Source organism: Anser brachyrhynchus (assembly GCF_964034855.1).
Source record: "Anser brachyrhynchus genome assembly, chromosome: 8".
Lineage (NCBI taxonomy): Eukaryota > Metazoa > Chordata > Aves > Anseriformes > Anatidae > Anser > Anser brachyrhynchus.
In genome coordinates, this window is record NC_137702.1 from 22,689,957 (window position 1) to 22,716,295 (window position 26,339).

At 52.8% G+C, this 26,339-nt stretch overlaps 1 protein-coding gene across 7 annotated transcripts in view; it reads right to left on the reverse strand.

Moving 5' to 3' along the window:
* Positions 1-4,042: 4,042 nt before the first annotated feature.
* Positions 4,043-26,339, reverse strand: part of RXRG (retinoid X receptor gamma) — a 43,917-nt gene continuing 21,620 nt past the window's right edge. For 4 of the 7 annotated variants that reach the window (XM_080601618.1, XM_080601617.1, XM_080601620.1 and 1 more), the window contains 9 exons: positions 14,044-14,303; positions 11,197-11,341; positions 10,366-10,545; positions 7,971-8,131; positions 7,114-7,243; positions 6,714-6,846; positions 5,858-5,949; positions 5,446-5,551; positions 4,043-4,452 (listed from right to left, as the gene is read on the reverse strand). In XM_080601618.1, the coding sequence (XP_080457744.1) occupies positions 4,305-4,452; positions 5,446-5,551; positions 5,858-5,949; positions 6,714-6,846; positions 7,114-7,243; positions 7,971-8,131; positions 10,366-10,545; positions 11,197-11,341; positions 14,044-14,303 (1,355 nt within the window). In that variant the 3' untranslated portion in view covers positions 4,043-4,304. Of the gene's footprint in view, positions 4,453-5,445; positions 5,552-5,857; positions 5,950-6,713; positions 6,847-7,113; positions 7,244-7,970; positions 8,132-10,365; positions 10,546-11,196; positions 11,342-11,488; positions 11,513-11,545; positions 11,690-14,043; positions 14,304-21,994; positions 22,529-26,339 lie in introns of those variants that run through there. The other 3 variants (XM_080601619.1, XM_080601623.1, XM_080601622.1) reach the window with 3 other exon arrangements.

The following is a 26,339-nucleotide window of genomic DNA, read 5'->3' on the forward strand; positions in this document are numbered from 1 at the left end:
AGGCTTTCCCCTGTAGCTCTAGGGCCTGCAGGCAGCCAGGTGCCACAGAAGCTGGGTGGGGAAGGAAAACCAGCACCAAACAGGGGCTGCCTGCCAAAGTGCCAAGCCTGCAGTGCTCGCAGGGGGGCTGAGCATCTCCCCTGGCAATCTCCCCACTGGACCTTCCCAACCCTCGCGTTTTGTGCTGAGGAGCTTTGGGGGCAGCAGGGCACAGGTGGCCCCATTCACAGACACGGTCCCAGATCCCTGCTCCAGCATCCCCTTAACTCTGCCCAGCAAAGCAGGCACAGGAGCAGAAAGGTCTGGACCCAGAAGCAGGCACACAGGAGACCGAAGAAGAAGAGGGTGGTGCCTGAGGTCAGGCACACCGGTGCCTCAAGTCGTCGATAGGATGTGCCCTTGGCCCTCTAAACGCAGCAGGGAACCCAGAGCTGAACTCAATGCACACCAGCTCGGACCTTTATGGCTTGGGAACTGTTTGTTCTTATTCCCAGTTCAGAACTGCTATTTCCAGGTTTATGCTGAATTTCAGTAGCAAACGAAGCAGCTACTACAGAACCCAAACAGGGCAGGAAAACACACAGGCTTCATTACTGGGTGAGAAACAGACCCAGCTTAGTGAAAGCAATGGGGTTTAAGTGTGTTTTTTGTTTGTGTTTTTTCTTTTTTACCTGTTCCAAGCTCATCATTATAAACGGCTAAACCCACTATTTTTTTCCAAGTTCCCCTCCATGGAGCACCACAGAGCCAGCAAAACAGAATTGAAAAATGCTTTGAAATATTTGGCTCGTGCTAAAACGGAGCTCATCCACGGTGTGGGGATGCTGCTAACTCAGACAGCTCATGAGATGTGATGCACGGTGGGAAAGAGGATACATCGCTCTGCTTGCACCCGTCATTACAGGGTCTGGTTCATTCAGGAAAGGAAAAAAATGTCAGAGCTTAAGCTGAGACTGTGAGGGTTTTCATGGAGCACCCAAGGGCTGGGTGCTTCAAAGTGGTGGCAGGAGCCAGCAACTGGAATTTGGAAAGAACAAAATTCGGATGAGATAGGAGTCCGGTGCCAGGAGGAAGGGTAGATGGCAGGACGCTGTCACACCCTGACTTGTTATGCCTGGGAAGCGGCTGATGTGCCTGCACTTCGAAGGCACCGTGCCCACATTTGAAGGGATTTAACCTTTGGTGTCTCTTGATTTTGGAGTTCTTCAGCATGCAGCTATAGCACCACACAAGCTGGGGCTGAATATACGTGCAAGGATGGAAGTTTGCTCTGACTTATCCATGACAAAGGTTTTTAATGTTTTACAATTTTTATTTTTATTTATCTATTTATTTATTTATTTATTTTCCTGGGCTGCAGAACTGGTAAGCTCCAGCCATGCCACACCAATGTTCTTCTGCAGCAATTCGTCCTGGAGGAAAACCACACCAGTGAATTATTACAACCTGTTGTGGGTTTGCTCCTTGGGGTGTGTGCAGTGACCAGCCCCGGTGCTTGTTAGGGTAGGAAAAGTGCTCTGGGCAGCAGCTAGACATCTCTGCATGGAGGCCCATTACATAAACGAGAAGTCCCAGGGTTAAGACCAAGCTGAAGAAGTCCCTTCAGACCTCAGGTCTGCTGCTCAGCAACTTCTTTCCTCTGCACAGGAGGGCTGTGTGGTATTGACACTTCCAGAGGAGCAAGAGGCCTCTTATTTACAGAAGCCGTGCTGAGTATCTCATGGTCTCATGGCCCTAACAGCTCTGGGAGGGGAGAAGTGGCAAGCAGGTGATCAAATACACCAAAATTTCAAACAAAACAAAACAAAAGTGATCTGAAGAAAGATGACAAGCCCTGCTTGAAATGTAACCTGGAGACCTTGCGACCCAAAGCCAAGAGACCACCTCTCCAGGGCTTTGAGGTAGACTGCCAAGAGCAGGGCTGTTCAGGAGCCACGAATGGTCACGCTGAGACTTTCTGCCCCAGTCTTGCTTATTTTCTCCCATAACTTCCAACCTCAAAAATTCACTTTGCAGGCAGTGGTCTGGATTTGTTCCCAGACAGTGGATTGAGACCAGCACGAAGACAGTCAAGGTGAAATGCTTATGGGACTTAGAAAGCTCTGAATCTCTCTCTGCTGTCCAGTTTATTTTGCTGTTACCCACGTGTTGAGCTGCTCTGCTGATGGGGAGGATCAAGGAGCCTGAAGCCCTCATCACTCCCTCAAGCTAAGCCAGCAAGAGGCATCCTGCTGGCTACGTTAAACCCTTATCAGGTGTTTTGGCCAAATTAAGCTTCAATGCCCCATCTCCAGGGACAGGGATTGAAAGGGCCAGCACTACTGGCATGGCAGCACCCCGTCCTCTCCAGCTTGTCTTCTCCGGCTGGCTCAGCAGCTCACTCCAAAACAAACACCTTCTGAGTTATCGCTGCATGGCTCAAGGACAGCACACAGACACCATCTTGGCAAGAGGTCTGCTATATGCATAAGGAACCTGTCTTTTCCTGTGTATTTCAACAAAACACATCAAACACATGGTCAGTCTTCAGGAGGTGCCATCACTTCTGCAGCCCGTCTCACGCTAAGCCTGCTAATGCCAACCAACCTCCTGGATGCAAACCAGCAAAGTCTGCGTGCAAGCTCTGAAACTCTGGCGCGGGACATTTTCTTTCTTTAAACACTTCCCATTTAATGAAAGATTACCTTTACAATTAAAAAATTCCCCCTGGTCAATGCTTTTCATCTCATTTGAAATTGTTTTTGTTTGTTTTTTGTTTTTCAGTATCACTGGAGAAAAAAATAGTATTAGAGTTCTTTTCGGTTTTGTTTCTTTCTCCTGCTCCTTCAATCCTCTTCCTCCTTTCCACAGTGAAACGCCGGAGAATGAATCATGTCCCTGTGTGGGAGTTTTAACAAACCGTTTCATTTTTATCCTTCTTTCTTTCCTGTTGTCACTCCTCCTCTCCCCTGAACTTCCCCGAGCCGCCGAGCGGCAGCGTTGCAATCTGTCACGCGGACAGACGAAGCACGGCTGCAGCTCAGCGCACTGTCTGCTGAGAGGGTCAGAAGGGGCAGATCACTTAACACTACACCTGTTTTATGAATAATAATACAGGCGGTTTCGCTGGGTTCCTGGGAGGACATTTTCCCACCAGGATAAGCTCCGTGTACCGAACAAATTCGTGTCTTTAACTCGTTTGACTCTGGTTAGCTGCGTTGTACCGGGAGCTCCAGCAGTGCCGTTTGAGCTGGGGAAAAGCCAGGTGGAGCTTTGAGGCAGGTTTTGTGAGCGCCTTGAGCTTTCCCTCTCTGCAAGTTTCACTCACAGATGCACTCGGTCGCAGACTTGGTGTTGAACAGCATGGTTTTAGTGCTAAAAGAAGGGGGGGAAAACCCTAAGAGGATCCATGAAATCTCAGAAAAATAAGAACTACGCTAAAGCTATAATAAACACTGTGGTGCACAAGCCAGCCTGGTGCTCCTGTAAGAGCTGCCAAAATAGGATTTTTTAGCCTTTTGGATTTTTTTTTTCACCTCCTCCCCACCCCAAGCATAAGGTCCCTGAGCAACCAGTGCCACAAACACAGCCCTGCCCCACGTTGGGCACGGGCAGCATCGCACAGGGGACACCGACCAGCACCATCACCAGGGCTGGGACAAGAGGTGCCTTCCCATCCAGGCTGTGCAAGGGTGTGGAGCAGCTTAGCAAAGAAAAAACACATTAGAAGAGTTGCTTTCCAAATAACTTTACATTTTTTTAAGAGTTCAAAAAAGTCCAAGAGCTCTGTTTAAGATGCCAAAATGAATTTTTTTGATTGAAAGCAGCAAATTGCTCCAGGTCTTCCCTTAGCACGAGCAAGGAACAACAATATCTGGGAAAAGTCTTCCACCAAGAGATCCATTGGCAGGAGCAGCGATATCCCAAGTGAGGTTTCTGCCCTGATTTGGACTGCCCAAGAGCCTCCACAGGGTCCCCTTCAGCCCCATCCAAGCCCAGACCCGTGACCACAGCAAAGGAGGACACTGCTCTGCAGGCTCCCATCAGTGCCTCTCATATATTATTTTATTTGTTCTGTTGGCTTTTATTGAGAGTGAAAAAATAATTTAACGCAATTATCTGTACAGGGGGCCAGGTGCGTGGTTAGCTGGGTGGAGGATCGGTGACCACTCCGGGGAGGGTTACAGGGGGTGATTTACAGCTGTACAAAGACACGACAATCCCACCGAGGAGGAGCGGAGGGTGGAGGACATCTCTCGAGCTCTCACGGACCCGGAGCAAAGGGGTGGGAGGCTGTGCGGGGACACGGGGGGGGCAGACCCTTCTCAAGTGACCTGCAGGGGCGTCTCCAGCATCTCCATGAGGAAGGTGTCAATGGGGGTGTCGCCGATCAGCTTGAAGAAGAAGAGGTGCTCCAGGCACTTCAGCCCGATGGACCGCAGCGCTGGCAGGCGCAGGAGGAGTTTGGCAAACCTGGAAGGAGGGGAGCGGTCAGAGGCATGAGAAAGGTGCTGAGTGCACGCTCCTGCTTGTTTCTGAGCCTGTGCCAGGGGCCTGGGAGAGCAGAGCCTGAGTCCTCCCAAAAATGCCTTGTGGAGTCACAGTTAGACACCCCCGGGCAGATTACCATGGCTGAGCAGGGTGCAAAGGAAAAGGGGAGCTCTGTTTTTCCTTCCCTTGTGCTTCCAAGTAAAGACATAAGAATTTTTCTCCATATGTGTAGAGGGAATATTCATCTTCCCCAAAATAATGTTGCATTTGTAAGTTCCAAAGGAAAAGCAAAACGAACAAAAAACCTGGATTCTCCCCCCAGACAGAGCTTGAACCAGTGACTTATATCTCCACCATGCCATTAAAACATGTCCTGAAACAGCCTTCAAAAATCCTCTCCCCCATTTCTCCGACAGTGCCTCTGCCTCCTGTTTTGGGGTGCAGCGGGAGGCTGCTCCCCCCTTCCCTTCCCGATCGCAGGACCCCGGCCAGAGCTCAGCACCACAGGAGGTGCCACGGGTGCAGCGCTCGCCCGGGGCGCAGGGGCCGGATCCAGCCACCGGCGCTTCGGTGGCGCGGCCAGCAGAGGGTGGGATCGGATCGAGAAGCAGGAGAAGGGCTTCTCCCAGGCGTCCCCAAGGCTCCAGCTCAGCATCGGGGGCCTCAGCCTCTCCCCTGCCCCAGCCTCCCCTCTCCAGGGTGGGTACTGGGGTGAGCAGGGAAGCAGCTGGCAGCGGAGCCGCACGCTGCTTTCTGCAGGATGCTCTCAGTGCAATCCAAGCGTTCGTGGACTAAGGGAAGTGGGAAGAGTTCTGGGGACGGTCCTACGTTCGTGCAAACTTGGGAGTCCCTAGGTTCAAAAGGGACATCCCCATGCCCCACAGGACCCATCGAGTGGCGTTTATGACCTTCCACCTGCCCTCTGCTGGACCCGGCCCCAGGCTGGAGGGCCGCTGCCCCACTGGGGACACTCACCGCCCTGGCTGCTCGGGGTACTTCTGCTTCGTGTAGGCTTCCAGCGTGGCGTAGACCTTCTCCCGCAGCGACTCCACTTCTGAGGGGCTGGACAAGCCCTTGGCATCTGGACAAGAGAGAGCTCTGATGGAGGGGAAGTCACTGCAGAGACCTTTCTGCTGCCAGCAGTGACCAGGTGCATGGGTGGAGAGGATTCAGGCTCTCTTTAGGCAAGCACCCAGAGACTGGGGCAGAGCTGGGCACAGTTCTGATGCTCAGTGCCACAGCTCTCCTGCTCGTGACCTGCAGAAGCCTGGAGCCTTGTCTTTTCACAGGGAATTTCCCTCCCCTGGCCCAGCACAGAGGGTAAGTCACTGCCTGGCAGCCCTCAGCATGCAGGGTGATGACACCGCATGGCAGCCCCACAGCTTACCTGGATTAAACAGGACAATGGCTCGCAGGCAGCCCAGCTCTGACTTATCCATCTGCATGTCCTTCATTTTGGACACCAGCTCTGTCAAAACCCTGCATTTGGGGGACACGGGTGGGCAGATCATCAGAGGGTTTGGACAGCAAGGCTAGGGACTGAAGAGTTTCTGGGATGGGCACTGGGAATTCCCCCAATTCTTCTCTGCAGGGGGAGGCAGCGGTGAGGGACAGCAATGCCGCACTGCTCTTTTACATATGCATCAGCAGCACCTGGGGACCCAAGCATCAAATTCACCCCTGCTCTTGCTGTGCTCAGCACCTGGCCTCTGCACTCTTTGGATTTTAAAGAACAATTTGTGTTTGCTTGAGGAAAACCACATGGGTGTTTCTCCACATTTCACTCTGCGAAATGTGGCCAGTTGTGTAAGAGTAGTAACACAGCACCCTGCCAGGCTGCGAGCAGACATGGCACAGACAATCCCTGTGGCTGTTACATGAGCAAATTCTGCAAGCTGCAGCTTAAGGCTCTGCTGGCTAAAGCTCTTGCTGATCAGTATTAGCTCTAGATCCAGTTACGGCAAAAGCCTCAAGCTGGAAGGGCAGGACAGAGAGGCATTCCTCCCCCTGCAGAAACATACACCCAAACGAGGAGATGATTCTGCAGCTGCAAATCCCTTCCCAAGGTGTTTTCAACCCTTTCTTTTTTTTTTGTTTGTTTTTTAAGCCAGTTGAGCATCTCCTCATTCTACCTAATTCTGCCCCAAGTCTCCATGGGTTTGCTCTAGCTCTCGCTAGAAGAACGTGCTTCCCTTTCAGAGGGGAGACACAGAGCTGCTGGGGGTGCCAAACTGGCCACATACCTGTCGAAGATGGAGCCCACACCAGCACTGTGAGCGCTGCTACGGTGCACGTGCAAGCCTGTGGCCAGGAGGATGCCGTCCTGCACCGACACGGAGCGGTGGGAGAAAGAGGCGATGAGCAGCTCGTTCCAGCCTGCGAGAGGAGGGACAGGGAGGTGTGTGGGGCACAAGAGGGCAGGTGCCAGTAAAGCATCAGTCCCACATGGAGTGGGGAGCTGGTCTCTGCCCACTGGCTCCACCATCAGGTTCCCAGTGCTCCATCTAGTTTTTGCCGAACACCCATCCTGGCCCTGCTGACCCTGTGAGCTCAGGGTCTCCCATTCCTCATGGACTCTCAGAGTCCAGAGGAAGGTTGGGGATAACAGGAAAAGCCCCAGAGGCCACGCCTCGGGGACATTACCTGCCCGGAGGAGGATGACTTGGTCCTCCAGCGTCAGGTCAGAGAAGTGGGGGATGCGCTTGGCCCACTCCACGAGCGTGAAGAGCTGCTTGTCAGCAGCGTGGCAGATGTTGGTGACGGGGTCGTTCGTCTGACGGGGCAGCAGCGTCCATGGGAAGGAGCAGAGGAAGAGGGGAGAATTGATCAATGTAAAATCACTGATAGTCATCAGCAGCACGGCACGCAGCACCAAATCCAGTTAGCAATGCTCAAAGTAAACCGCAAGTAAAACGATCAAATCACAATTTCAGCTGTGTGCTTTTGGAATAGAGGAGATTTTTTTTTTCATTATTATCATCTTTTATCAGCCAAATTAGCAGGTTGCTAGACATTTCTGTTTTTTCTCTGTTCTTCACAAGGCAAGTTCTGTACGGCAGGCTGGAGTCCTGCTCCCCAGGGCACATCTCAAAGCCATCTGAACAGGCACGAACAGCAGTTTTACCCAAACCCAGTGAAACCAAAGCAGTGAACCCACTGTGTCCAGCTCCACCTCAGCCTTGGTTGCTGGGGCAGACAATCTGTGCCCGGGGCTGTGCAGGCACGGAGGACAGCGCTTGGCACCAGCTCTCTGGCATCCAGCTGTTGCCCTATCTACTCCTTGAAACCACAGAGGGAACTGGAAAAAAATCTTGCAAAACATACAGACTGTTTTATAGCAGCCATTCAGAGTAGCTTTAAAAAATCTGTGGTTTTTAGATGTTGCAAAAAAAAAGCATCTTGCAAAATGCTAGCATCGGGTTTGTCCTTTCAAATCACACCTCGAATGCTCTCATCTCATGATGTGAGTGACTTTACTGAAACCGCACGGAGCCCCTTACTGAGCTCTCTGTGTTGACGTCGCTGTACGCCTCCGTCTTGGGTTCGACTGCCAGCTCCGCTTCCAGGATCCTCTCCACGGGCATGTCCTCACTGCCGCTGCTTGTGGACTCAGCTTCGTTTTCGCTCCGCTCCCTGCTCCTCTGCCTCTCCTCCTGCACAGCTGGAGGACAGAAAAGCATCTCTTTACACCCAGACAACACTTACCTGCTCGCTTTGGGTTCCTTTTCCTCTGGAAAGAAGGTTGAGGAACCCTTCTAATAGGGGGAGCTAGGGGGAGAACAGAAAATAGATACTTCAGGGTGCCCCCCTCACCCCCCAATAACTTTGGGGTTGCTGCAATCCAGTGGCCTCCAAACTTGGCAAAAGGCAGTGAGTGACTTCCAAGCTCCATCAGAGAGAAAAGAGGAGTTCATGCCTCCAGGTGGCAGCCTGGACTCAGCCGTCTCTGGATGCTGGAGGAGGCAGGAGGGCCCCCAGCACCCAGCTGCTGAGGTTTGTTGCATGCCCAAGTCCTGACCCAAGCTGAGGCCTCCAGCTGCACAAGGGGGCATGGGGCTGAGCAGGAATTCCTCCTGCTGCAAACTTGGATCTCTCCTTCTCTTCTACCATCTACGTTTTCCAAAATATCTGCCAATAGGAGAAACAGAACCACTGAAATTCTCTATGGATCTCAGCTGTTAACCCTCAGGGCTGCTGGGTGTATGAAGGACAGGTCAGCACAGGATGTGCATACACGGCACGCCAAGCCTCATGCTCAGTACAACATCCTGGGTTCACATTTTTGTTTGAGGAATCCCAAAGGGAAACATGGAAACCTTGCTTTAAAAAGGAAAAAAAAAAAATCAAGTGACCAACAGTTTAGCTTATTGCTGGGGAGAAGTGTCCCAGAAGAGCAGCCCCACTGGCACCACTCCTGCACAAGACTGCACAGCACCAACCAGGCAGCACAGCCTCTAAAGGACAAGTAGGCAGCTGGGCCGGTCTCAGATAACCCATGATGAGCTGAACGTATTTATACACCTGAAGTGATAGAAGTTCAGTGGGGGAGAAGCTGGATGCAAAGCTGGGCCCTCATACAGAGATTCAGCACCTTAAGGACTTCCCCAGCCTTAGCTGTGCATCGGGCAGTCAGTAGCCAGAGGAGTAGGGAAACCACTTACCGTGAGACTAAGAGATAAAAGGGACTTTTATCCATTTTAATCCAGGAGAGGGGACCTGCAGCAGGGGACACTGAGGAAGGGGACCAGCTCTGCAAGCCCACAGCAAGCCTTAGGGCTGCCTGAGAACTCGATTCCTGTTTTCTCAGTTAGGTAACCACTGCTGGAAGAACGGTGGGCAGTGTGGGACGCATGTGTGTTAGGAAAAAGCATTTATCCTCCTTAGGCTAATGAACAGGAAGAAGCCAGGGAGGTGTTTCTAAAGTCCTCAAAATCTTACTGGAAGAAAAAGCATGCTTGGAAACACCAGCCCCATCGCCTGGCCTCTGAACTCACCCAGGACCCCTTGCTCCAGCTGCAACCTGCCCCCAGTTCCTGCAGCCCCCAGAAAGCCCCCGTGATTACTGCAGCCAAACAGCCACAACTGCAGCCCGGTACGGGTTTGTTCTCCCACTGCCCACGTCCACCAGCAGCCTGGGGTTTCCATTTTCATGCTCTGTGAAAGGGAGCTGCATTGACCTCATGGTCCTCTGAGCCACTTTGCACCTAGCAGGAAGGGAGAACTGTGCCTGAGATTAGGTTTTTGATTCCAGACTGGCATTTCACAGTCCCCTGCTGCCCTAAGTGCTCAGGGCAGCACGGCAGTGACCACGCTATGGGGAACAGGCTGAGGTTCAGCCTGTGCCCAGCATCACAGCTGCCTGCCCAGGCTTTGCCCTGCACTGGAGTGTTTTGTGTGCTGTCATGGGGACAGCGTGGCCTCCAAAAGGGACAGCTAAAGGGTGCCCCTGCTGGCATCCAACCCTGGAGATGGCAGGGTTTTTTGCCTTGGAAAAAAAAGCAGCTTAAAAGCCACACTGGGGGGCACTACCTGACCTTACAGTCAATAGCCTGAGGAAGGAAGGGGAAAAAAATCACCCCCCATGAATGTGAAGGACAAGATGTCCTGTGAGAGGTGACCTGCATAAGCACTGTGGGACACCAAGGTCCAGCTCTGTGAGTCCGCAACTCTTGAAAGCCCCTTCCCTACATTACAGCGAGCCCTAAGGCTGCATGAACACCAGCGCTGCTGCCCTACATCCTCCTGCAGTATGCAGTAAAAATGATGCTTCTTGCTCTGCCACGCAGAACCCAGGGCAGCACGCCATGGGACCACATTGTCCCATCATGCCGCCAGCAGTGCTGCACGCCAGACTGGCCCTAAGGCACAAAGTACGTGTGTAAGGAGGATTTTTACCTTCCCTCTTCATCCCCATGGCGAGGCACTTCTGATAGCGGCAGTACTGGCAGCGATTGCGCTGGCGCTTGTCTATGAGGCAGTCTTTGTTGTCCCGGCAGGTGTAGATCAGGTCCTTCCGGATCGTCCTCTTGAAGAAGCCCTTGCAGCCCTCACAGCTGTACACCCCGTAGTGCTTCCCTGGGGAGGCGAGGACAGGCTGTGAGCAGGCAGGCATCCCTCCTTCCCTACGGCGTGGAGGAACTCAAACCAACCCCAAAACATGAGTGAAGAGGCTGCAGGGTGCGACCTTGGCAGGTCTGGCTTGGCTTTAGCAGCTCTTAGCAGGAATAATGACTTATCACTTTCCTGTGGTAAGGAGAGACCACATCCACCTACTCCCCAAGGGAGGAACGCAGAGCCACGTCTTAGCTAAGGTTCAAGTGCAGAAAATCTATAGGTAGCAAACGGGGTACATGGACATGGTGGAGTTCACCAGGCTGCAGGAATCTGGGGCAGGAGGGAAAAGCCAGGCGCAGCCGCAGCCCAGATAACACAAGGCACAGGTAAACAAGAACACGGTGATTTTGTGTTTTACCTTTGATAAACAGGCACAAGGTGTGAAATGAGATGATACACAGAGAAGAGCCTGTTTTTTGGGGTTGCTCTCTTTTGTGCACAGCACAAAAGCAGGCAGCCTGCCCTTAGGTAAGCCAGACCAGCTACAAATCCTGCAACACCAGCACGGCCTCAGCAAGAGGCTGTAGCACGCACCCCTGCACAAGCCCCGCTCCAGAGCATCAGGGGAGTTTTTGTTGCACAAAGCCTTCCATGAGGAATAAAACCTCCTACCTGAGGACCTGTCCCCACAGATGGCACAGATGTGTTTGGCTAAGGAACCTGGGCTTGTAGATGGATAATTCATGTTCCCCATCCCTGTGAGACCTGGCAGGGGCTTGACATCCTCCGAGCTGCTGACGTTGTTGAGGACGTTGAGCTGCAGAAGCAGAAGACAACACATTGAGAGGGCTGAGCTCCATATCCTAGTGAAACCATCCCCAAATTGAGCCTTCCCTCCCTGCCCAGGCTGGGCTCATCCCAAAGCTCATCCCCAGCCCCAGGAGGTTGCCTTGGGCAGACTGACATCCTCCAGTGAATCCAGCTGGAGGGATTTAAGCAGAAGCTGGGTAGCAGAGATCACCTCCCACACCGCCCTGATGCTGTAACCAAAAGACAGCACTAAGCCGAGCTGGAAAAGGGCAAACAGCAACCCTCAGCTGCTCAGTTACAGCCTCCAAGCAACAGTGCTGGCGGGATCCTGCCTGCTTCATTAGGGGATGCTGGTCACCAGCTGCCTGGGGCCTCCAGCACCAACTGCTTAGTAAGGAAGAGATCTGCAGCCAGGTGATTTGTTGCAATTCAACCTGCATGGCTGGGGAGGCTGTAACGATGTTAATAACAATAATGTGTGCTAAATGGGGGTAGCTTCCCTGCCTCGTGACGTGCAAATCTGCATAAACACGTGAAAACACAGCAATCACAGATGCTCTCTGGGACTCAGGTTCCCAAACTCAGTAACAGGCCGGCAATCAGAGCACATTTGGGGTTGCCAGATCAAAAAAAGGAGCAAGCTAAGCATCTAAAACGTGCTGCAGCGAGACACAGGCGAAGGGCCCAGAGCTCCCAGCTCGGATCCCTTGGAGCTACTCGTGGCTGCTGCAAGTTAAAGGTTACAAACTGACATCGATCAGAGACCAAAGCCCGATGTTGCCCAGGGCTTCCTTTTATTGCTATTTGCTTTAGAGCTGTTGTTGGCAGGGCAGCGAGGATTAAGGGCCATCGAGCACGTCTTGTCAAAAGCTGCCCGGGCAGAGCAACAACTCTCCAAAACCATCGGCAGATCATCTTTCCCACCACCATGCTCTGAGGGATGGTTTCTTCATCACTGAGCTTGTTTTTAACAGTCACCACAATTTGTCAGCTAAATTTCTGCTTCCTAGCAAGAGTGCAGAAGCAGGGAGAGAAAACAGGGCTTGGGATGAAAGTCGAGCTACACCTCTAGTGAGTCTTCAGAGTAACTAAACCACCTGGTTTTATACCACTTTTTGCAGGTTCTCCATTTGTTCCAAGAAACTGTCCATTTCCCATGAAAAAGTATGATAACCTCCACAGGGAATTTCAGCTTAGAACAAGGAGAGCTGATCCCATTGAGATTTTTGGACCTGTCATTAGCTAAATAAAAATAAGAGGTCTGTCCTCATCTTCTCTCACTGCTGGCCCTTCAATTTCAAAGCTTCAGAGGTCTGATGACATTGAAAATACAAGTTACCAAGCAAAAATTATCATGTTAGGAGCCAGCTTGTTTTCTCCCACTGAAAAATAGGACTCTACAGAAAAATATTGCCCTGGGTAACAAAGGTTTGCTGTCCCCAGCAGAGACCCAACCCAGACAATGGGCAGCTGTAAATCCAAATGCTCCAAAGCCCAAACTTGGAGCAAGGAAAGGATTATACAAACCTTTTCTCCCCTCCAAGTAACCAGCCATATTTTAAAAAAAAAAACTCTGCAAACTTCTTGCCAAGATGCTGAGGCAGGAGGAACTTTTTATGGTTTAAAATATTACTCAGAGCTCAGGTATCACCTTTGCTTTCACTCTGGCTGCACTTCCAGACAATAAGAGGCTGCACGTCGGGGGAGAAGTGGAGCAGTTTTAGCCATCAGTGTCTTTGGAGCTTGACTCCTGCAGGTTAAGTGCAATCATGTATGATATTTGGGACAACTGCTTGAACCCAAATCCATTAGCAACCTCCCTGCCGAATCCCCAAGGCCCATCTGTCTCCTTGCATTAGAGGCAACACAAGTGAAACACTCCTCGGAGCTGGTAGCTTGGCGCTGTGCCTGGACTGGGGAAACTGCCTCCTGGAGCATCCCCTGCCCCAAAGGAAAGGGTCTCTGTACAGCCAGCATTGCCACCAGCTCCAGCACCACCAAGTACCTGCTCAGGGTGCCACGGGCACAAGTATTGCCAGAGCATTTCAGCACATGAGCAAAATCCCACGCTGCCACCTGACCGAGGTGGTGGTGGGCTCTCGGCAGCTTGTTCCTGCCCCTGCCCTGCCCAGGCACCCCATAAGGGTGTCCCCTGGCTCTGGCGGACACCGACCCCAGCCACGGGGATCCCCCCCTTGTCTGGAGGGGAAACCTCAGCATCTGAATGAGCTCAGACAGTAAGGACAGGTGTGCTTTGTTTTTCTTCAGGCAAAGTTTACATGCAGCCCAGAGTACGTGGCTGGCATTTAGCATCAATATTTGTCTCTCTAGAAAGTCTAGCTCCTTCCCATGGAGTGAAACGAAGCAGATGCCCTTTTGCAGGAGGAATGGGAATGACTATTTCCATTTACTATACATGTATGTGTATTTCCACTCGTAATAATTATTCACGTGGCAATAGATGCAGTGGTGGGGATCAGAAATTGGGATTAGCTCTCTCCCCTCACTGTGCAGGGTATTTGGAAATGTAGACAGGAATCTTCTGTGTCTGTGCCAGGGGGATTTATGCAGGAAGACTCACGTGCTTTTTGTTCTTTACATCCAATCTCCGTAAGTGGCCAAAGCACACCAAGGACTCCCCACCAGCCCACCCACGCCAGTCTCTGAGCACCCCGAACTGGTGCAAAGGCAGCGAGCTCCTCTGCCTACCTGTGGGCCGGCGTGTGCCACGAAATTCATGCCTGGGGCCGAGGACAGAGCGACGGGATGCGAGCCGATGGAGGACGCGATGACCCTGTACGGCGAGCCCAGCGCGCCCACCGGAGACCCGATGGCGTTCATGGGGGACGGCAGCGCCCGGGAGGCATTCGTGGGAGCCTCGAGGTAGTTGTGGTGCCCGTCCACCGCGCTGCCTGCGGAGAGGCTCGACGCTGGGCTCACGGATGTGGAGCTGGCGTGAACAGGGGAATCTGCAGGAGAGGCAGAGATGAGGGACACGATGGATGAGCCTGGCTCTGCAGAGATCCGCTGCCCTGACTCCACCACATCAGCTTAGATGCTGGCCGAGGCTCAACACCGGCCAGCAAACGTGCCTTATTGTATAAAGGGAAAGAGCAAAACATTGCTTATGGTACAGGAAATAGGGTTATATACAGCAACAAAACATATTATGAAGATAATATTTAATAATCAAATCTCCCTTCGCTGCTTCAGTGCCTCAGCTGACTTGGAACAAGGCACCGCTGCTGCCTGCCTCGGGCTGGTTTTCTATTCCCTGAGGTCCCATGTCTGTTGGGAAGCCAGCTCTGGAGAAAGCATGCAGCTAAAGCCATGATATCCCCACCAACCAGGCTGGAAACCCCAAATGCTCCCTGGGACGCTCCCTTGCTTCCCGTGATGGCTCGCAGTGTCACGCCCTGCAGGCTCCTCTTCCTTTCCCCATGGCTCAGCACCTCACTCCCCACCACGTACCTCCCCCACCATGCTATTTCACACCTTCCTTCTGCTCCTCTTTGAGATGCTGGCATCAGGCTTTGGAATCCTTTAACCATACAACCCACAAAATGCCAAGCTCCAGCTCAGCAGTTTTGCCCATGACAAGCTAGCAGTGCAGATGATGGGGCAAGGCACCCAGAAAACTTTTCATCCATTGTTTGTCCTCACTTATTGGTACAAGAGGGAGCAGACAGAGGCTGTGACCACACAGACAGCCCTGGGCAGACGGCCTCACAGCCACAAGGAAAGAGGGACAGCGAGCACACGGCCAAACTGAGTCACGCAGTAGCCCTGCAAGAGCAATCTGCCCCTGAACCCTGCTGAGGAAGAGGGGGCATAGAAAAACCACACAGCCTTCATCGCTGGCACTTCAGGGCAGGCTCTGAGGCTGAGCTTCTCCGCCAGGGGCTAAACTGTGTTCAACAGGACCAATCTCACAGCTTCGAGAGAGTGTCTGGGCATCAAACGCCTACCGGCCTCGATGGGTTATGTATCTAGTTGCACTTTAAGGATTTACGTATGACCTTTTTTTTCCCCTTCCCTAGAATTTAGCAACCCCGGTTAGCATTAGCTGTCATTAACATTTCAATGAACCATTGTTTCTCTGTTGGCTTTTCAACACAGGAGACCGTTCCCCGGAGCAGCAAGGCAGAGATGTTGTGTGGGAAGGTCACACAGCTGGTTTTCCATGGCTGGCACGGGGGATGCTCCCTCTCGTTGCGTTTGCAAGTAAGGCAGAGGTTTGGTGGTTCCCCCCCCCCAATATTATTGCAAAGTTATTTACGTGACAGTGTTTGTTATTTTACCTGAAGTAACAATCAAATCTGATTCAAAAGGAAGATGCACAATAAAGACGGGAAAAGGTCAGCTTGCTGAATAACATTAAAGACATTTGTCAGAGTCAAGGAGGACTCGATCCGCTGTTATCAACCCACTTCAGACTTAATTCCGCAGAGGGAGGGGGAGAAAAGGTCTTTGTCAATTCTTGCTTTGGCTTTTTGGATCGATCCTCCCAGTGGGAAAGCAACGTGTGGCAAGAGGAAGACAGCACAACAGCAGAGCCCCAGAGGCAGCACGGAGGTCTGGAGGCAGCCCCAGGGCACAGGGTTCAACCCTGCCGCTGGAGGACATGCCCCAAGTCCCCCTGCGACCACCGTGGGGACAGCAGCACGTGCAGCCTGGGTTGTTAGTCAACAGCAAAACTCCTGCCTTGGAGTGGCTTCCATGTAACAAAGCCTTTCACCTAGAGACAGCTGCGAGGAGACCCTTTGGCGGGGGGCGGAAGATGTGCTGCTCACTTGTCCTCCACCTCACCTAGCACCTGACTCTGAGGCACCTCGGTTGTTCCTTGGGACTTGAGAGGAGCATCCTGACCTGTGCCAGCAACAGCTTCGGAGAAATGGGCACGTATTTCTCATCGCCTCCAAGTAGCCTGGTTCCAGAGCGTGCAGTCCTCCCCAGCATCAGGCACATAAATTAATTTTTATGTCACTTTAAACAAGGAGATAACAGCATTACCTTTTAGGATTCTTCAGCTTGGGAGAATAAGCCACCGAAGGGGGTTTGGGCAGAAGTCTGTCACAGCAGAACAGCTAAGGAGAAGAGGGATGTTTCTTCATCCTTTTCCGTAACACAGAAAAGGGCATCTTTTGAAGTACAGTGCAGAAGATGTAAGGCAATAAGAAAAGTCCCCAGGTGAGATATTTTACCTGTGTACACTTACACCAGACCTAACAGAAACGCTGCCACTACTAAGTTTCCCTATTAGAAAGGCTCCGAGCTTCAGAAAGACATGGCGATCCAGGATTTTCTTCAACTTCCAGTCCCTCCCCAGGATAAGGGCATCAAGGCAGTCCCCAGGGGAGCCAAACTGCTCCCGTGTGCGCCCTCCTTCACCAGGAAAACTCTCAGAGCACTCCAGCCTGGGAATGAGAGCCTGGGAGGGACATGGGGTGCGACTGCAAGGCTCTGCACCATGTGTGCGGGACAGGGCATGCCAAAGCATCCTTGAAAGTGGGGTTACTTACTCCCTGAGGTGAGCACCCTCAAAGCTGTTTCAATCCAAAGGAGCCAGACTAGCTCGGACAGAGCAGAGACTGCAAGTCTTGTTGATTCAGGCAGAAAACGGCTTGGAAAGATTAAATGAGATGTCCTGCGGGAAAATATCATTTGCGTCACGCATCTTCCAACAGACAGTGACCTGAACGTCTCGCAGGGACTTTCCTCAAGATATTTTCTTCCATCGCTGGGGGATGAACAGAAGCATCCGAGCTGCTCCGCAGCAGGGACATGGCCCTGGGATGGCGCAGGGGAACCGTGGAGCCAGGAGCCAGCCCCAAGAGCCAGCCAGGGCCGCCTCCGCCTCTCTGGCGGCGCTGGGCACAGGTGACATTTACACAGGCCTGCAGCCCGTCCGTCAGGTAATACGAGGTGACAAGCGGGGCCGGGGACTCGGCCGGCTGCAGCAGGGCCCTGCGGAGCCGAGGGGAGGAGAGGGCTCTGCTCCCACCCAGGCTGGCGCAGCCCAGTGCCAGTGTCCAGAGGACCCAGTGCCTCGATCAACCCATCACGAGCTCTCTTGTATGCCCCCCACACACACACCAGTCTTCTCTTTGTAGGAAACCAAGTTTAAAAATACAAGGGAGCGAGTTCCTGCGTGCTCTGCTGCTTCCAGCTGCCTCTGCGAGCACAGCACAGGTGTAGAGAGGAGCCAGGGGTTGGGCATATGGACGCAGCGTGCACCCTATTGCTGCAGCAAGTGGGGTAAGATCATATGAAATTATTGACGACTCTGCTGGCATTAGAAAGAAACGAGAGGAGACCCCAGGAACTACGCAGCTCTCTGCATTTTAATAACGCTGCCCTTGAGCAGTGGCCACCTAATGGCCACTGAAAGCAAGCAGGCACACGACAAAGCTCTGATTCTCCACTTCAATCTGGGTTTTATCTCCACCACAGCAAAATCCCAGCCCAGGATGGGAATCGTGCACGACCAGCCTCACGAAATTGGGAGTACAGGACCGCCATCTCCATCAGAGCACAGGTGCTGGTGCCTGGCAGCTGCAGAGCACAAAGCCCCAGGTCTCCCCCACCGCTGCTGAGCAGCCAGGGCTGGGCTAACACAGCTGAGCTGGCCCAGGACCAGCACTGGCTCCATGATGCCACCTTGGACATCCCTGTGCCATGAGCACTTCCCAGGGGAAAAACTGGACCGTGCCTGAAAGGGAAGACAAGCTGCAAGAGCATGAGTGACCACAGGTACTTCAGTAGAGGCAGTAGGAAGAGAAGTGCCCAGCCTGCAACCCATAAAGATGTCCTGGTTTTCACCCAAATAATGGCAGGAGACACCAATCTCACCAATTACATTAGAGAAAAGGTGGAAAGAGAACACAGACTAGAAACATCCAAGCCTAGATGATCATCTCTAGATGATCCCAATTCCAGCCTTTACAGTTGTTTTTGCTTGTTTGGCAGGCATCAGAGAACCAAGAGCTGAAGCAAACTCTTCAAATAATGAACACGCCTGTACTTCTGGGGTCTCAGGTATGCACAGAAAGGGTTCATTTCATTGGCATGAAGGATTAAGGTGTGAGCTGTGCTGCCTGACATGACGACTAGCAGAACTTCACAGGTACCTCCTCCTCTGCAGATCCGAGCGCCGGGCAGAGGCGTGCAAGGAATGGCTTCAGCAGAGGAGTGGGAGGCGCAGCCTGGCAGGCAGCTCATCCTTGGAGACAGCCTTTGTGGGGAAATACCTGCGAAGAACGCTTCTGAAATTGGACGCAGTTGTGTAGCAAGGACTACGAGTTAATTAGAATAAAAGTTTTGCAGCTATGATTGCATATTTTTTCAATGCATGTAAGCTAACCCAAGAAACCATCCCCTTTCTGGTGATATTTTTAACTGTCCAAGCAGGTTTCCACGGGCAGTAGATCCACACGCTAATATCCTACAGAAAGGTTACTGGTTTTGCCTCGCTTTTAAGGTCCACTAACCTTTGTGCTTCCACCTGCCCACTCAACTCTGCAAGTGGATAAATAATGCAGCCTTCCCCTGACAGCTGACATCAGAAGGGAGCAAACATTTTTGGAGGTGAGCAGGGGCTTCCGCAACGGGGACTGTACAGAGCTGGAGATGAGCAAGCAAGAGAAGGTTTCCCTCTGGCAGTGGGAAAGCTGTCACCTCTCCTCTCAGGCAGTGCAGAGCTACACGGCTCCTGTGCTGCCTCCTCAAGCCAAGGCCACCCAAAACCTGATCCACGAGGAGCAGTGGGCTGGAAGCACGTGAGACTTTCACCTGGCTTGGTCCGAATTCTGCATCGGATGCTGGTTTGAGATCTTGGGCTGATTTGATTGAAATTGGACAAGGTATCTCTATGGCAATGGTGATCTTACCAATCAAAGAATCCCTTAGCAACTGCTTGTCAGGTAGTTAAAATAAAGACCGCATGCCAAATTCACCACCACCTACCCCTACCGGTATCATTTCCCCCTGGTGACAACAGTAATGCACGAGAGTTATATAAAAGTTTCCCATTCCCAAAAAAAAAAAAGTCATTGAATTTGAGGCCTGAAGGATTTTTTGTGATTATCTGATCAGATTTCTCACTTGGATCTCCAGCACAGCATCCACCAGGGACAAAACATACGCACAGATCCAGGGACAAAACATACACACAGTGGTCTTTGAGCTCCCGGAGAAGCTACAGGTCCCCATCAGAAAGCACCCCATGGGCTGCAGAGTCTTTGGCCCTGTGAAGGCAGGTGAAAGTGAGCCTCTCCCACTTTTAAAACAAAATCTCTATTTCACTGGCTGCAGGGGTTTGCCCCATCGCTGGATTGTCTCACACTTCTATCTGTTGGGTCAAAGACCTCTCTGCCACCTTCACAAGAGCATGCTCACAGGTCTGGCCACGGCAAGCTGGGGCACCCAGAGGAGAAGCAGCCTGTGGCACAGACACCACGGGCAAAAAGGTGCCAGGCGGCCGGGCAGCAGCCCTGCTGCAGGCACAGCCTGGGTTTTCCTCTGCAGCTCTCCCAAGCCCCCAGCCGACCCGGCCTAACCCCGCTTCGCCTGGGAGAGCTGACAAGATCGCAGCCGGAGGTGGTGTGGCCGCAGGCCAAGTTACATGAGTACTCATAAAAGAGACTTTGTGGAGGAGCCAAGTTAGTTCTTGTCCCCAACCAACTGTGCCAGAGTGCTTGGAGAGGGGATGGCCAGCGCAGCATCTTTCCTCGCCCTGGGAGCGAGGCGTCAGATGAAACGCATCCTTCTGGGGAACAAGACCATGGGTTGAAACCCTTTCCATGTTCCTACAGCCCAGGCTGTGAAGGCAAATCCATCCGCCTTAGTGCACATCCCCTGCTTTGGATGTGTGAGGGTGACTAACCTGAGCGCTGGCTCTGCTGCTCTCTGCACTCCTCGGTAGCACTGCACAGTCCCGAGTCCTTTTCTCAGCACAAACCATGTGCTTCTGGGCAATCTGTGCATGTCTGTTCCCTGACACAAACCTGGTGTTGTTCAGACATTTAGGATCATAGTGACGGTTATACGCACCATCAAAAATGCATATTTTATCTCTAAGTTCAATGTAGACGAAGTTAAAGCATACATAGCAGTCACTTAAATGCAAAAAAAAAAAAAGAAGGAAGCAAATACAGTTTTAGGAAGCCAGAGCTGCAACGGGGGCACGGGAACCCTCCGGCTTTGAGGGGAGTGTGGATGTGAGCAGGGACCCCAGGTCTATATCACATCCAGGGAGCACAGGGCGGGCAAGAGACATGGTTTAAAGCAGCCCCAACAAAACTCAGCCAATGCTTTCCCATCTCTCGCCAGTGATTCACCAGCAGAAAACTCCTCTGGTTTTCTAAACCGAGCTAGAAGCAGGTTAAAATACCACTTAAATGCACTTCTAACTGAAAGTTAAAGTCCCAATATATTGAACTGTTGGCCAGATGTTGGATTGGTGCCCTAGTCTTCACTGGCGGAGCAGAAATACCTCTTCTTGCTACCAGCTCCCTTTCCCAGAAGCCTCCCGAATGCTCCGCTGAGCGCTGTGACCCCTGCCTCTACAGGGATCCGTGCCTGGTTCCTGCGAAGATCAGTCTGAATGTCTCCTTGTACATTCGTAATACTCAAGGAATTAAGCACAAATAACACTTCCATTGTTTCCCCCTTATTGCAGCAATAGGAGAGAGCTTGGCTTTGCTTGTCTTGTTCCTTAAGAACACCAGTGAGCAGTAGATTCTTCCAACAAGAAGTCTGTTTTCTGCAGAAACTGGCTAAGGACTTACTTTGGAAAGTCAAGCGCTTGTGAAACTCAGGGGTGACGATGCAATACCTATGGCTTTTATGGAGCTGGAGAATTACTAGAAGTGAGCATCCATTGCAAGAGGGAAAATTATACGCGGTGGGAACATCCATGTGCAATCCAACGTCTGCACAAAGCTCATCTCCAGCAAAGAAATCCCACCCAGCAGCACCCAACAGCTCCTCAGCCCATTCTCCCTCCGCTTCCCCCACATTAGGGCAGGGGAAATAGCTTAATACCTTCGGATAAAGACAACAAGCGAGCCCTAGGAACTGCAGAGCCTGTTTCCCGAGAGCAGTTCTGGTTTCTGCACGGGGGCTGGCTGGCGTGCAGGGGACCGGTACAGCCCCTAGCCCTGCAAGCGGGCGCAGCCCCCCGCACAGCCCCGTCTCCCTGCTCGCAGCCTCGTTTGGCAAACCCGAGGCAGCTCCTGGCGGTTACGGGGGGATCTGTGTCCCAGGGGGCAGTGCCACGATGCGGGCTGCTTTATGTCTAAAAGCATTTTTTTTTTCCTCCAATAACTTAATGAATAAAAATGCAATTGGAAAGACACTTCTTTGCTTTGTTCCTGCTCTTTGAAAGAATAGATCCAACTCACACACATCTCTCGAACACCAAACTTCAGAGCAGAGCCCGGCTTTGATTCAAGCCTGCCTGATTTCAGGCAGCTTGCTTTGGCCGTGCTGAAGTGAATCGCAGGACAACTTCAGTCACAAGCACACAGGCACCAGAGGTTACCACCGCACGTGAGCTAGGTTAAACACATTTTTAAATTCCCTTTTCCCCCCGTACTCCTACTGCAGGATCAGTTTCTCCACCTAACCCACCGACTACAAACGCAAGGAGAATACTCACTGCCAAAGCCCACGGGAAACTTAATGAAGTGAGGATAATTCCCGTACATGTTGAATCTTCAGTTCATCTCTTGCCTTTCTAAACACAACCACCTCCTCTCACTTCAAAGCTGCCCGGAGCGCGGCGCAGCCCACCGGGGTCGGGACATGGCTCTGAGGGAGCGGGGGCTCTCGGGGGGCACCGGGGCAGCTGCCTCCTCCCGCGGCCTCATCCTCGCTTCACGCCGGCAGCAGCTGCTGGCTGGGATGAGATGTGCTCTTGTTCCCGGCGGCTCAGGGCTGGCTCCTGTCTTCGGCTGTCTCGGCTCCCTGTGAATTCACTGCAGAGCGTCCCGGTAGCATAATCGCCCGGCTAAGACACCGATGGATGCATGCAGGCTCCGGTATAGATCAAAAATTGGGAGGCGGAGGGGAGGTTAAGTTGTTTAGGGGAGGAGCATCGTGGAGAAGGAGGCGGCTGTTTGCTTTTCCACCAGTCAAGACTCGATGCAGGTTATTAGTTATGCTAGCCCCAGCCATGTGGAGGTGTTTTCCAGGCACACGAAGGGACAGCCCCCGCTGGAGGGGCTGCTGTGCTGAGAACAGGACCCCCCACACAGCTATCCAAGCACTTTGGGGGCTGTGCAGGACGTGGAGCATCGTGCTCCTGCCCAGGTTCTGCTTTACCTGCACTCCTGGCATCGCGCTGTACGGTCGTGGTCACCCCTAGGAAACACTGGGTGGAGCTGGAAGGGGCAAAAGCCCAAACCCCAAACCCAGTATGCACTGTGGCAAGCATCACGTGCAAATATCAGCCTCCTTGCTGCACCACGCAGGGCAGGGGCATCGCTCTCAGCATCAGGCACCCAGGGGCTTGCTTTCTGGCACCCAAGTTAGGTGCAGGGTCCCCGCGCCCATCCTGGAGCCAGGACGGGGTGCAAGGATGCGAGCTGGGCTGGTGGGGAACCGCTCGGAGGAGATGGGGAGCCCACTTGCAAGGAGCTGGCTTACAGCAGGTTGCTGAAGCTGCACGGGATGAGGAGGGGGGGGACACAGGACGGAGCCCAGGGGGCTCAAACCACACCACAAACAGCCAGCAAAGAGTTCACAGCCACAGCAGCATAAGTGGGTAGGCTGCACAGACAGCCCCCATCCATCCCTAATGCTCACTTGTTGCCCACCCACCCGGACAATCAAGTACTGCAGAAAATAAGCAGAAATAAGGGGAAACAAACAGGCAGTTGCCAGAGCAGGGCAAAGCCACACGAAGTTCTTTGGCACTGCCTCTAGCGACCGGTGCTCTGCAGGGGGGGCATCCCAGCTCCCTGCCCGGGAAGCCCCCTGCCCTGCGGCTGCAGTTCTGGGGGGAGGCAGCAGGGATGGAGGCAACGGCATGGCCCCGTGCTTCTGAGCCAGGTGACCTCAGATGAAGTCACCTCGAAGGAATGGAAGAGGGAGGAATTTTGCCCGAGGTTGTGAAGCAAGCAGAGGCCCAGGTCTGCGCTGCCTGATGTGCAGAGCTGTGCTGGAGGAGGAGGAGGAGGAGGAGGAGGAGGAGGAGGAGGATCACAGCCCTGCCACCGCCACCAGCACGTGGTGGAGAACAGGGACAGGAGGCTGGTGATGGAGGCCAAGCATCACCCTCACACCTGGTGTGGAGGGTGAAGGAAAGGTCACCCTAGTTAGCTCCCTTTCTTCCTTCACTCTCAGACTTCACTAAACTCCTTCCTCTCTAACCATAGTTTAAGCAAGGAAATGTTTTTATTCCTTGTATTAATATTTTTAAAATTATTTATAAAGGTGATTCGGCCTCCTCCCATTACCTGGTAACACACAACATCAGGAGGACATCATATCACAAACAGCTCCCTACAGGCGGCAGGTACATCGCGGCAGCTCCAGGACTTGGCCTTCACCTGGGCATCTCCACGCAGCAGAACAACTGAGCAGCCGGACCGGTGCCAGGAGCAAGGAGGCTTGCAGGCAGCAGTGTCAGTACTCTGCATCGCCCGTCAGCCGCGTCCCAGGCGCATGCATGCAGTTTTCTCAGAGTACGACACGAGATCAGTATTCAGAGTAGGTTTTACTGATACAAAAAAAAAAAAAAAAAGTAACTGCAGTCTTGTGGGGGGAATACAAACAGAAGAGATGGCTCCCCTGGTTTCCATCAGGCCACCTTTCACATTCCACTCGCTTTATTGCGCAGACAAGGCGGGCACTTCAGAGGGGAGAGGCATCCCTGCACGCCTGGCTCACCGCCCGCAGGGCTGGGGGCTCTGACAGCCCCCCAGGGGCTACGTCCTGCCCTGCTGCCTGCTTGGCCCAGCTCACGTCCTCCCAAGTCCCCTCCACCCTGCACTAACCCAACTGGCAACCACGGGGATTTCTAACCTGTAGGCAAGGCGGGCTGTTTGGGGATAACGCTGGCTGTGACTTCAGCACGGTCTTTTAGCGTGGCACTGGGGCTCTGTGAGAGGCCAGGAGGTGAGAGGCAGCAGGGCAGGATGCCCCACGGCCCCGCAGAGCCGGCTGCAAGGTGCCTTGTTTCAATCTCTGGATTGAAAATTGGATTTCTCAGCAGGGAAAGCATTTTACCCTCCGTGACAAGTCTGAAAAACATTTTTCAATCAAAAAAAAACCACAACAAACCAGCAAACAATTGCTTAGGAAGAAGCGGTACTTTTTGCCCCCACGAGCGGGCACAGGGCAGAGCCGGAGCAGAGCCGGCAGCGTGGCTGGCAGCGGTGGGACAGGGAGGTGTGAGCAGCGAAGCCGCTTTGTGTTTTAAGCGCCCATCACGCTGAGTTTTAGTGGTGGTATTAATCCTCACCCACCACGCAGGATCTCAGCAGCCTTAATTCCGTGCTAATGACGTTTTAGTAGGGAATTATTTTTATTGATCTGCCCAGAGCAAAAAGCCTGATTTTAGCCCGGCTCTGCCAGCATCCCATCCTTTTTTTTTTTTTTCCCCCCTTTCTTCCAGCTTATAAGAAATGGGAGAGAAAAGACAAAACAGCCCTGAGCTCCTTAAAAAGGCTGGCAGTCCCAAGCAGTAAGTGGATTACTTTATTGATTTTTAGCAGATCTGGGTTAGCCAGTGCTTAGTGCTGCAGAACACATGCATGCTGAGCAACTCCAAGGGAACCCCTCCAGGCCCTTTCCTCAAGGGAAGTAAGCACTGGGAAATTAATTTTAGGGTTTTGGGGCAGGGAGAGGCTCCAGCCCCTGTACACAAATCAGTCTGACAGGCTCCAGAAACCAGCCCAGGTTCCCTTAAGAAGTGCTGCGGGACCATACAGAGGCAGCCCCTCAGCTTCTGCAAGACGCTGCTTCATGTTCTCGAAGGCTTACCATTTCTCCCCTCTTATTTTGTAAACGACAACACCGTGACCACCACTGTCGTCTTACAAAGGAAAACCACTGCCACGCTGCACCCAGATGGGACTCGGTGCTGCTGACTGCCATCCAGGACATCAGTCGGAGCAGGACTCCCGACGAAGCGGTGCTGGTTCAAGCCACCTGAGATGTTAATGTTGCCTTGGGGTCCTGCCTTCCCCGGGTCCCCGTCAGCTCCCCAAGGCCACCGTACCACAGCCGATGTTTTGGCAGCACGTGGGAATAGCATCCAAAAGGTTTCTCGGCACTGCTCCACCCAGCCTTTTGAGATACTGGACTCTGAAGCCAGGCCCTGAACATGTGAAGGCCCAAAGTTGAGCCATCTTATCCCACCCTGCCCCGGAACCAGGAAAGCAGAGATTAAATATGATCCCCATTCCCTGCACACATGGGATTGAACCATGAAAACCCCAAACATGACCAAGAATCCCAGTCTCCCATCTCATCTCTGTTTAAAGGCAGTCTGTGGTCATGTATGTGGCAACAGCATATGCAAACAACAAGGCTGCAGCCGTCCTAACCCCGCAGCTGCACGTGCATCTCCCTCCCGTCACACTGCTTCGAGCCGCAGAGACCCATGGGGTGCAGGTGGCCGAGGTGGGGCTCCCCTCGGATGGCCACTGGGGTGCATCAGGGGTACCAGGCTGGGTGCCCCATGAGCCAAAATGCCCCTTCCTCTCCCAGCTCACCTCCGAGGGAAGACACACAGATGCCAAGTGATGTCCTCAAATAATAATTTGGTGACAGAGCAGGGACTCGAGGCTGGGTTTCTCCAGGCAGATTGATTGCCGGAGCCAGTCTCAGTGTCTGCTGTACTGGTTGGCATTGGCACGAGACAGAGTGAGGTCAGTTTGGCCATTCCTCACAGACGGAGAGGAAGGGAGCTGCTGCACCAGCCCTTCCCCACCCAGCCCTGCCCTTCCCCACCACTATCTCTCATGAAGCACTAACCACAGACACCAAGCTAATGA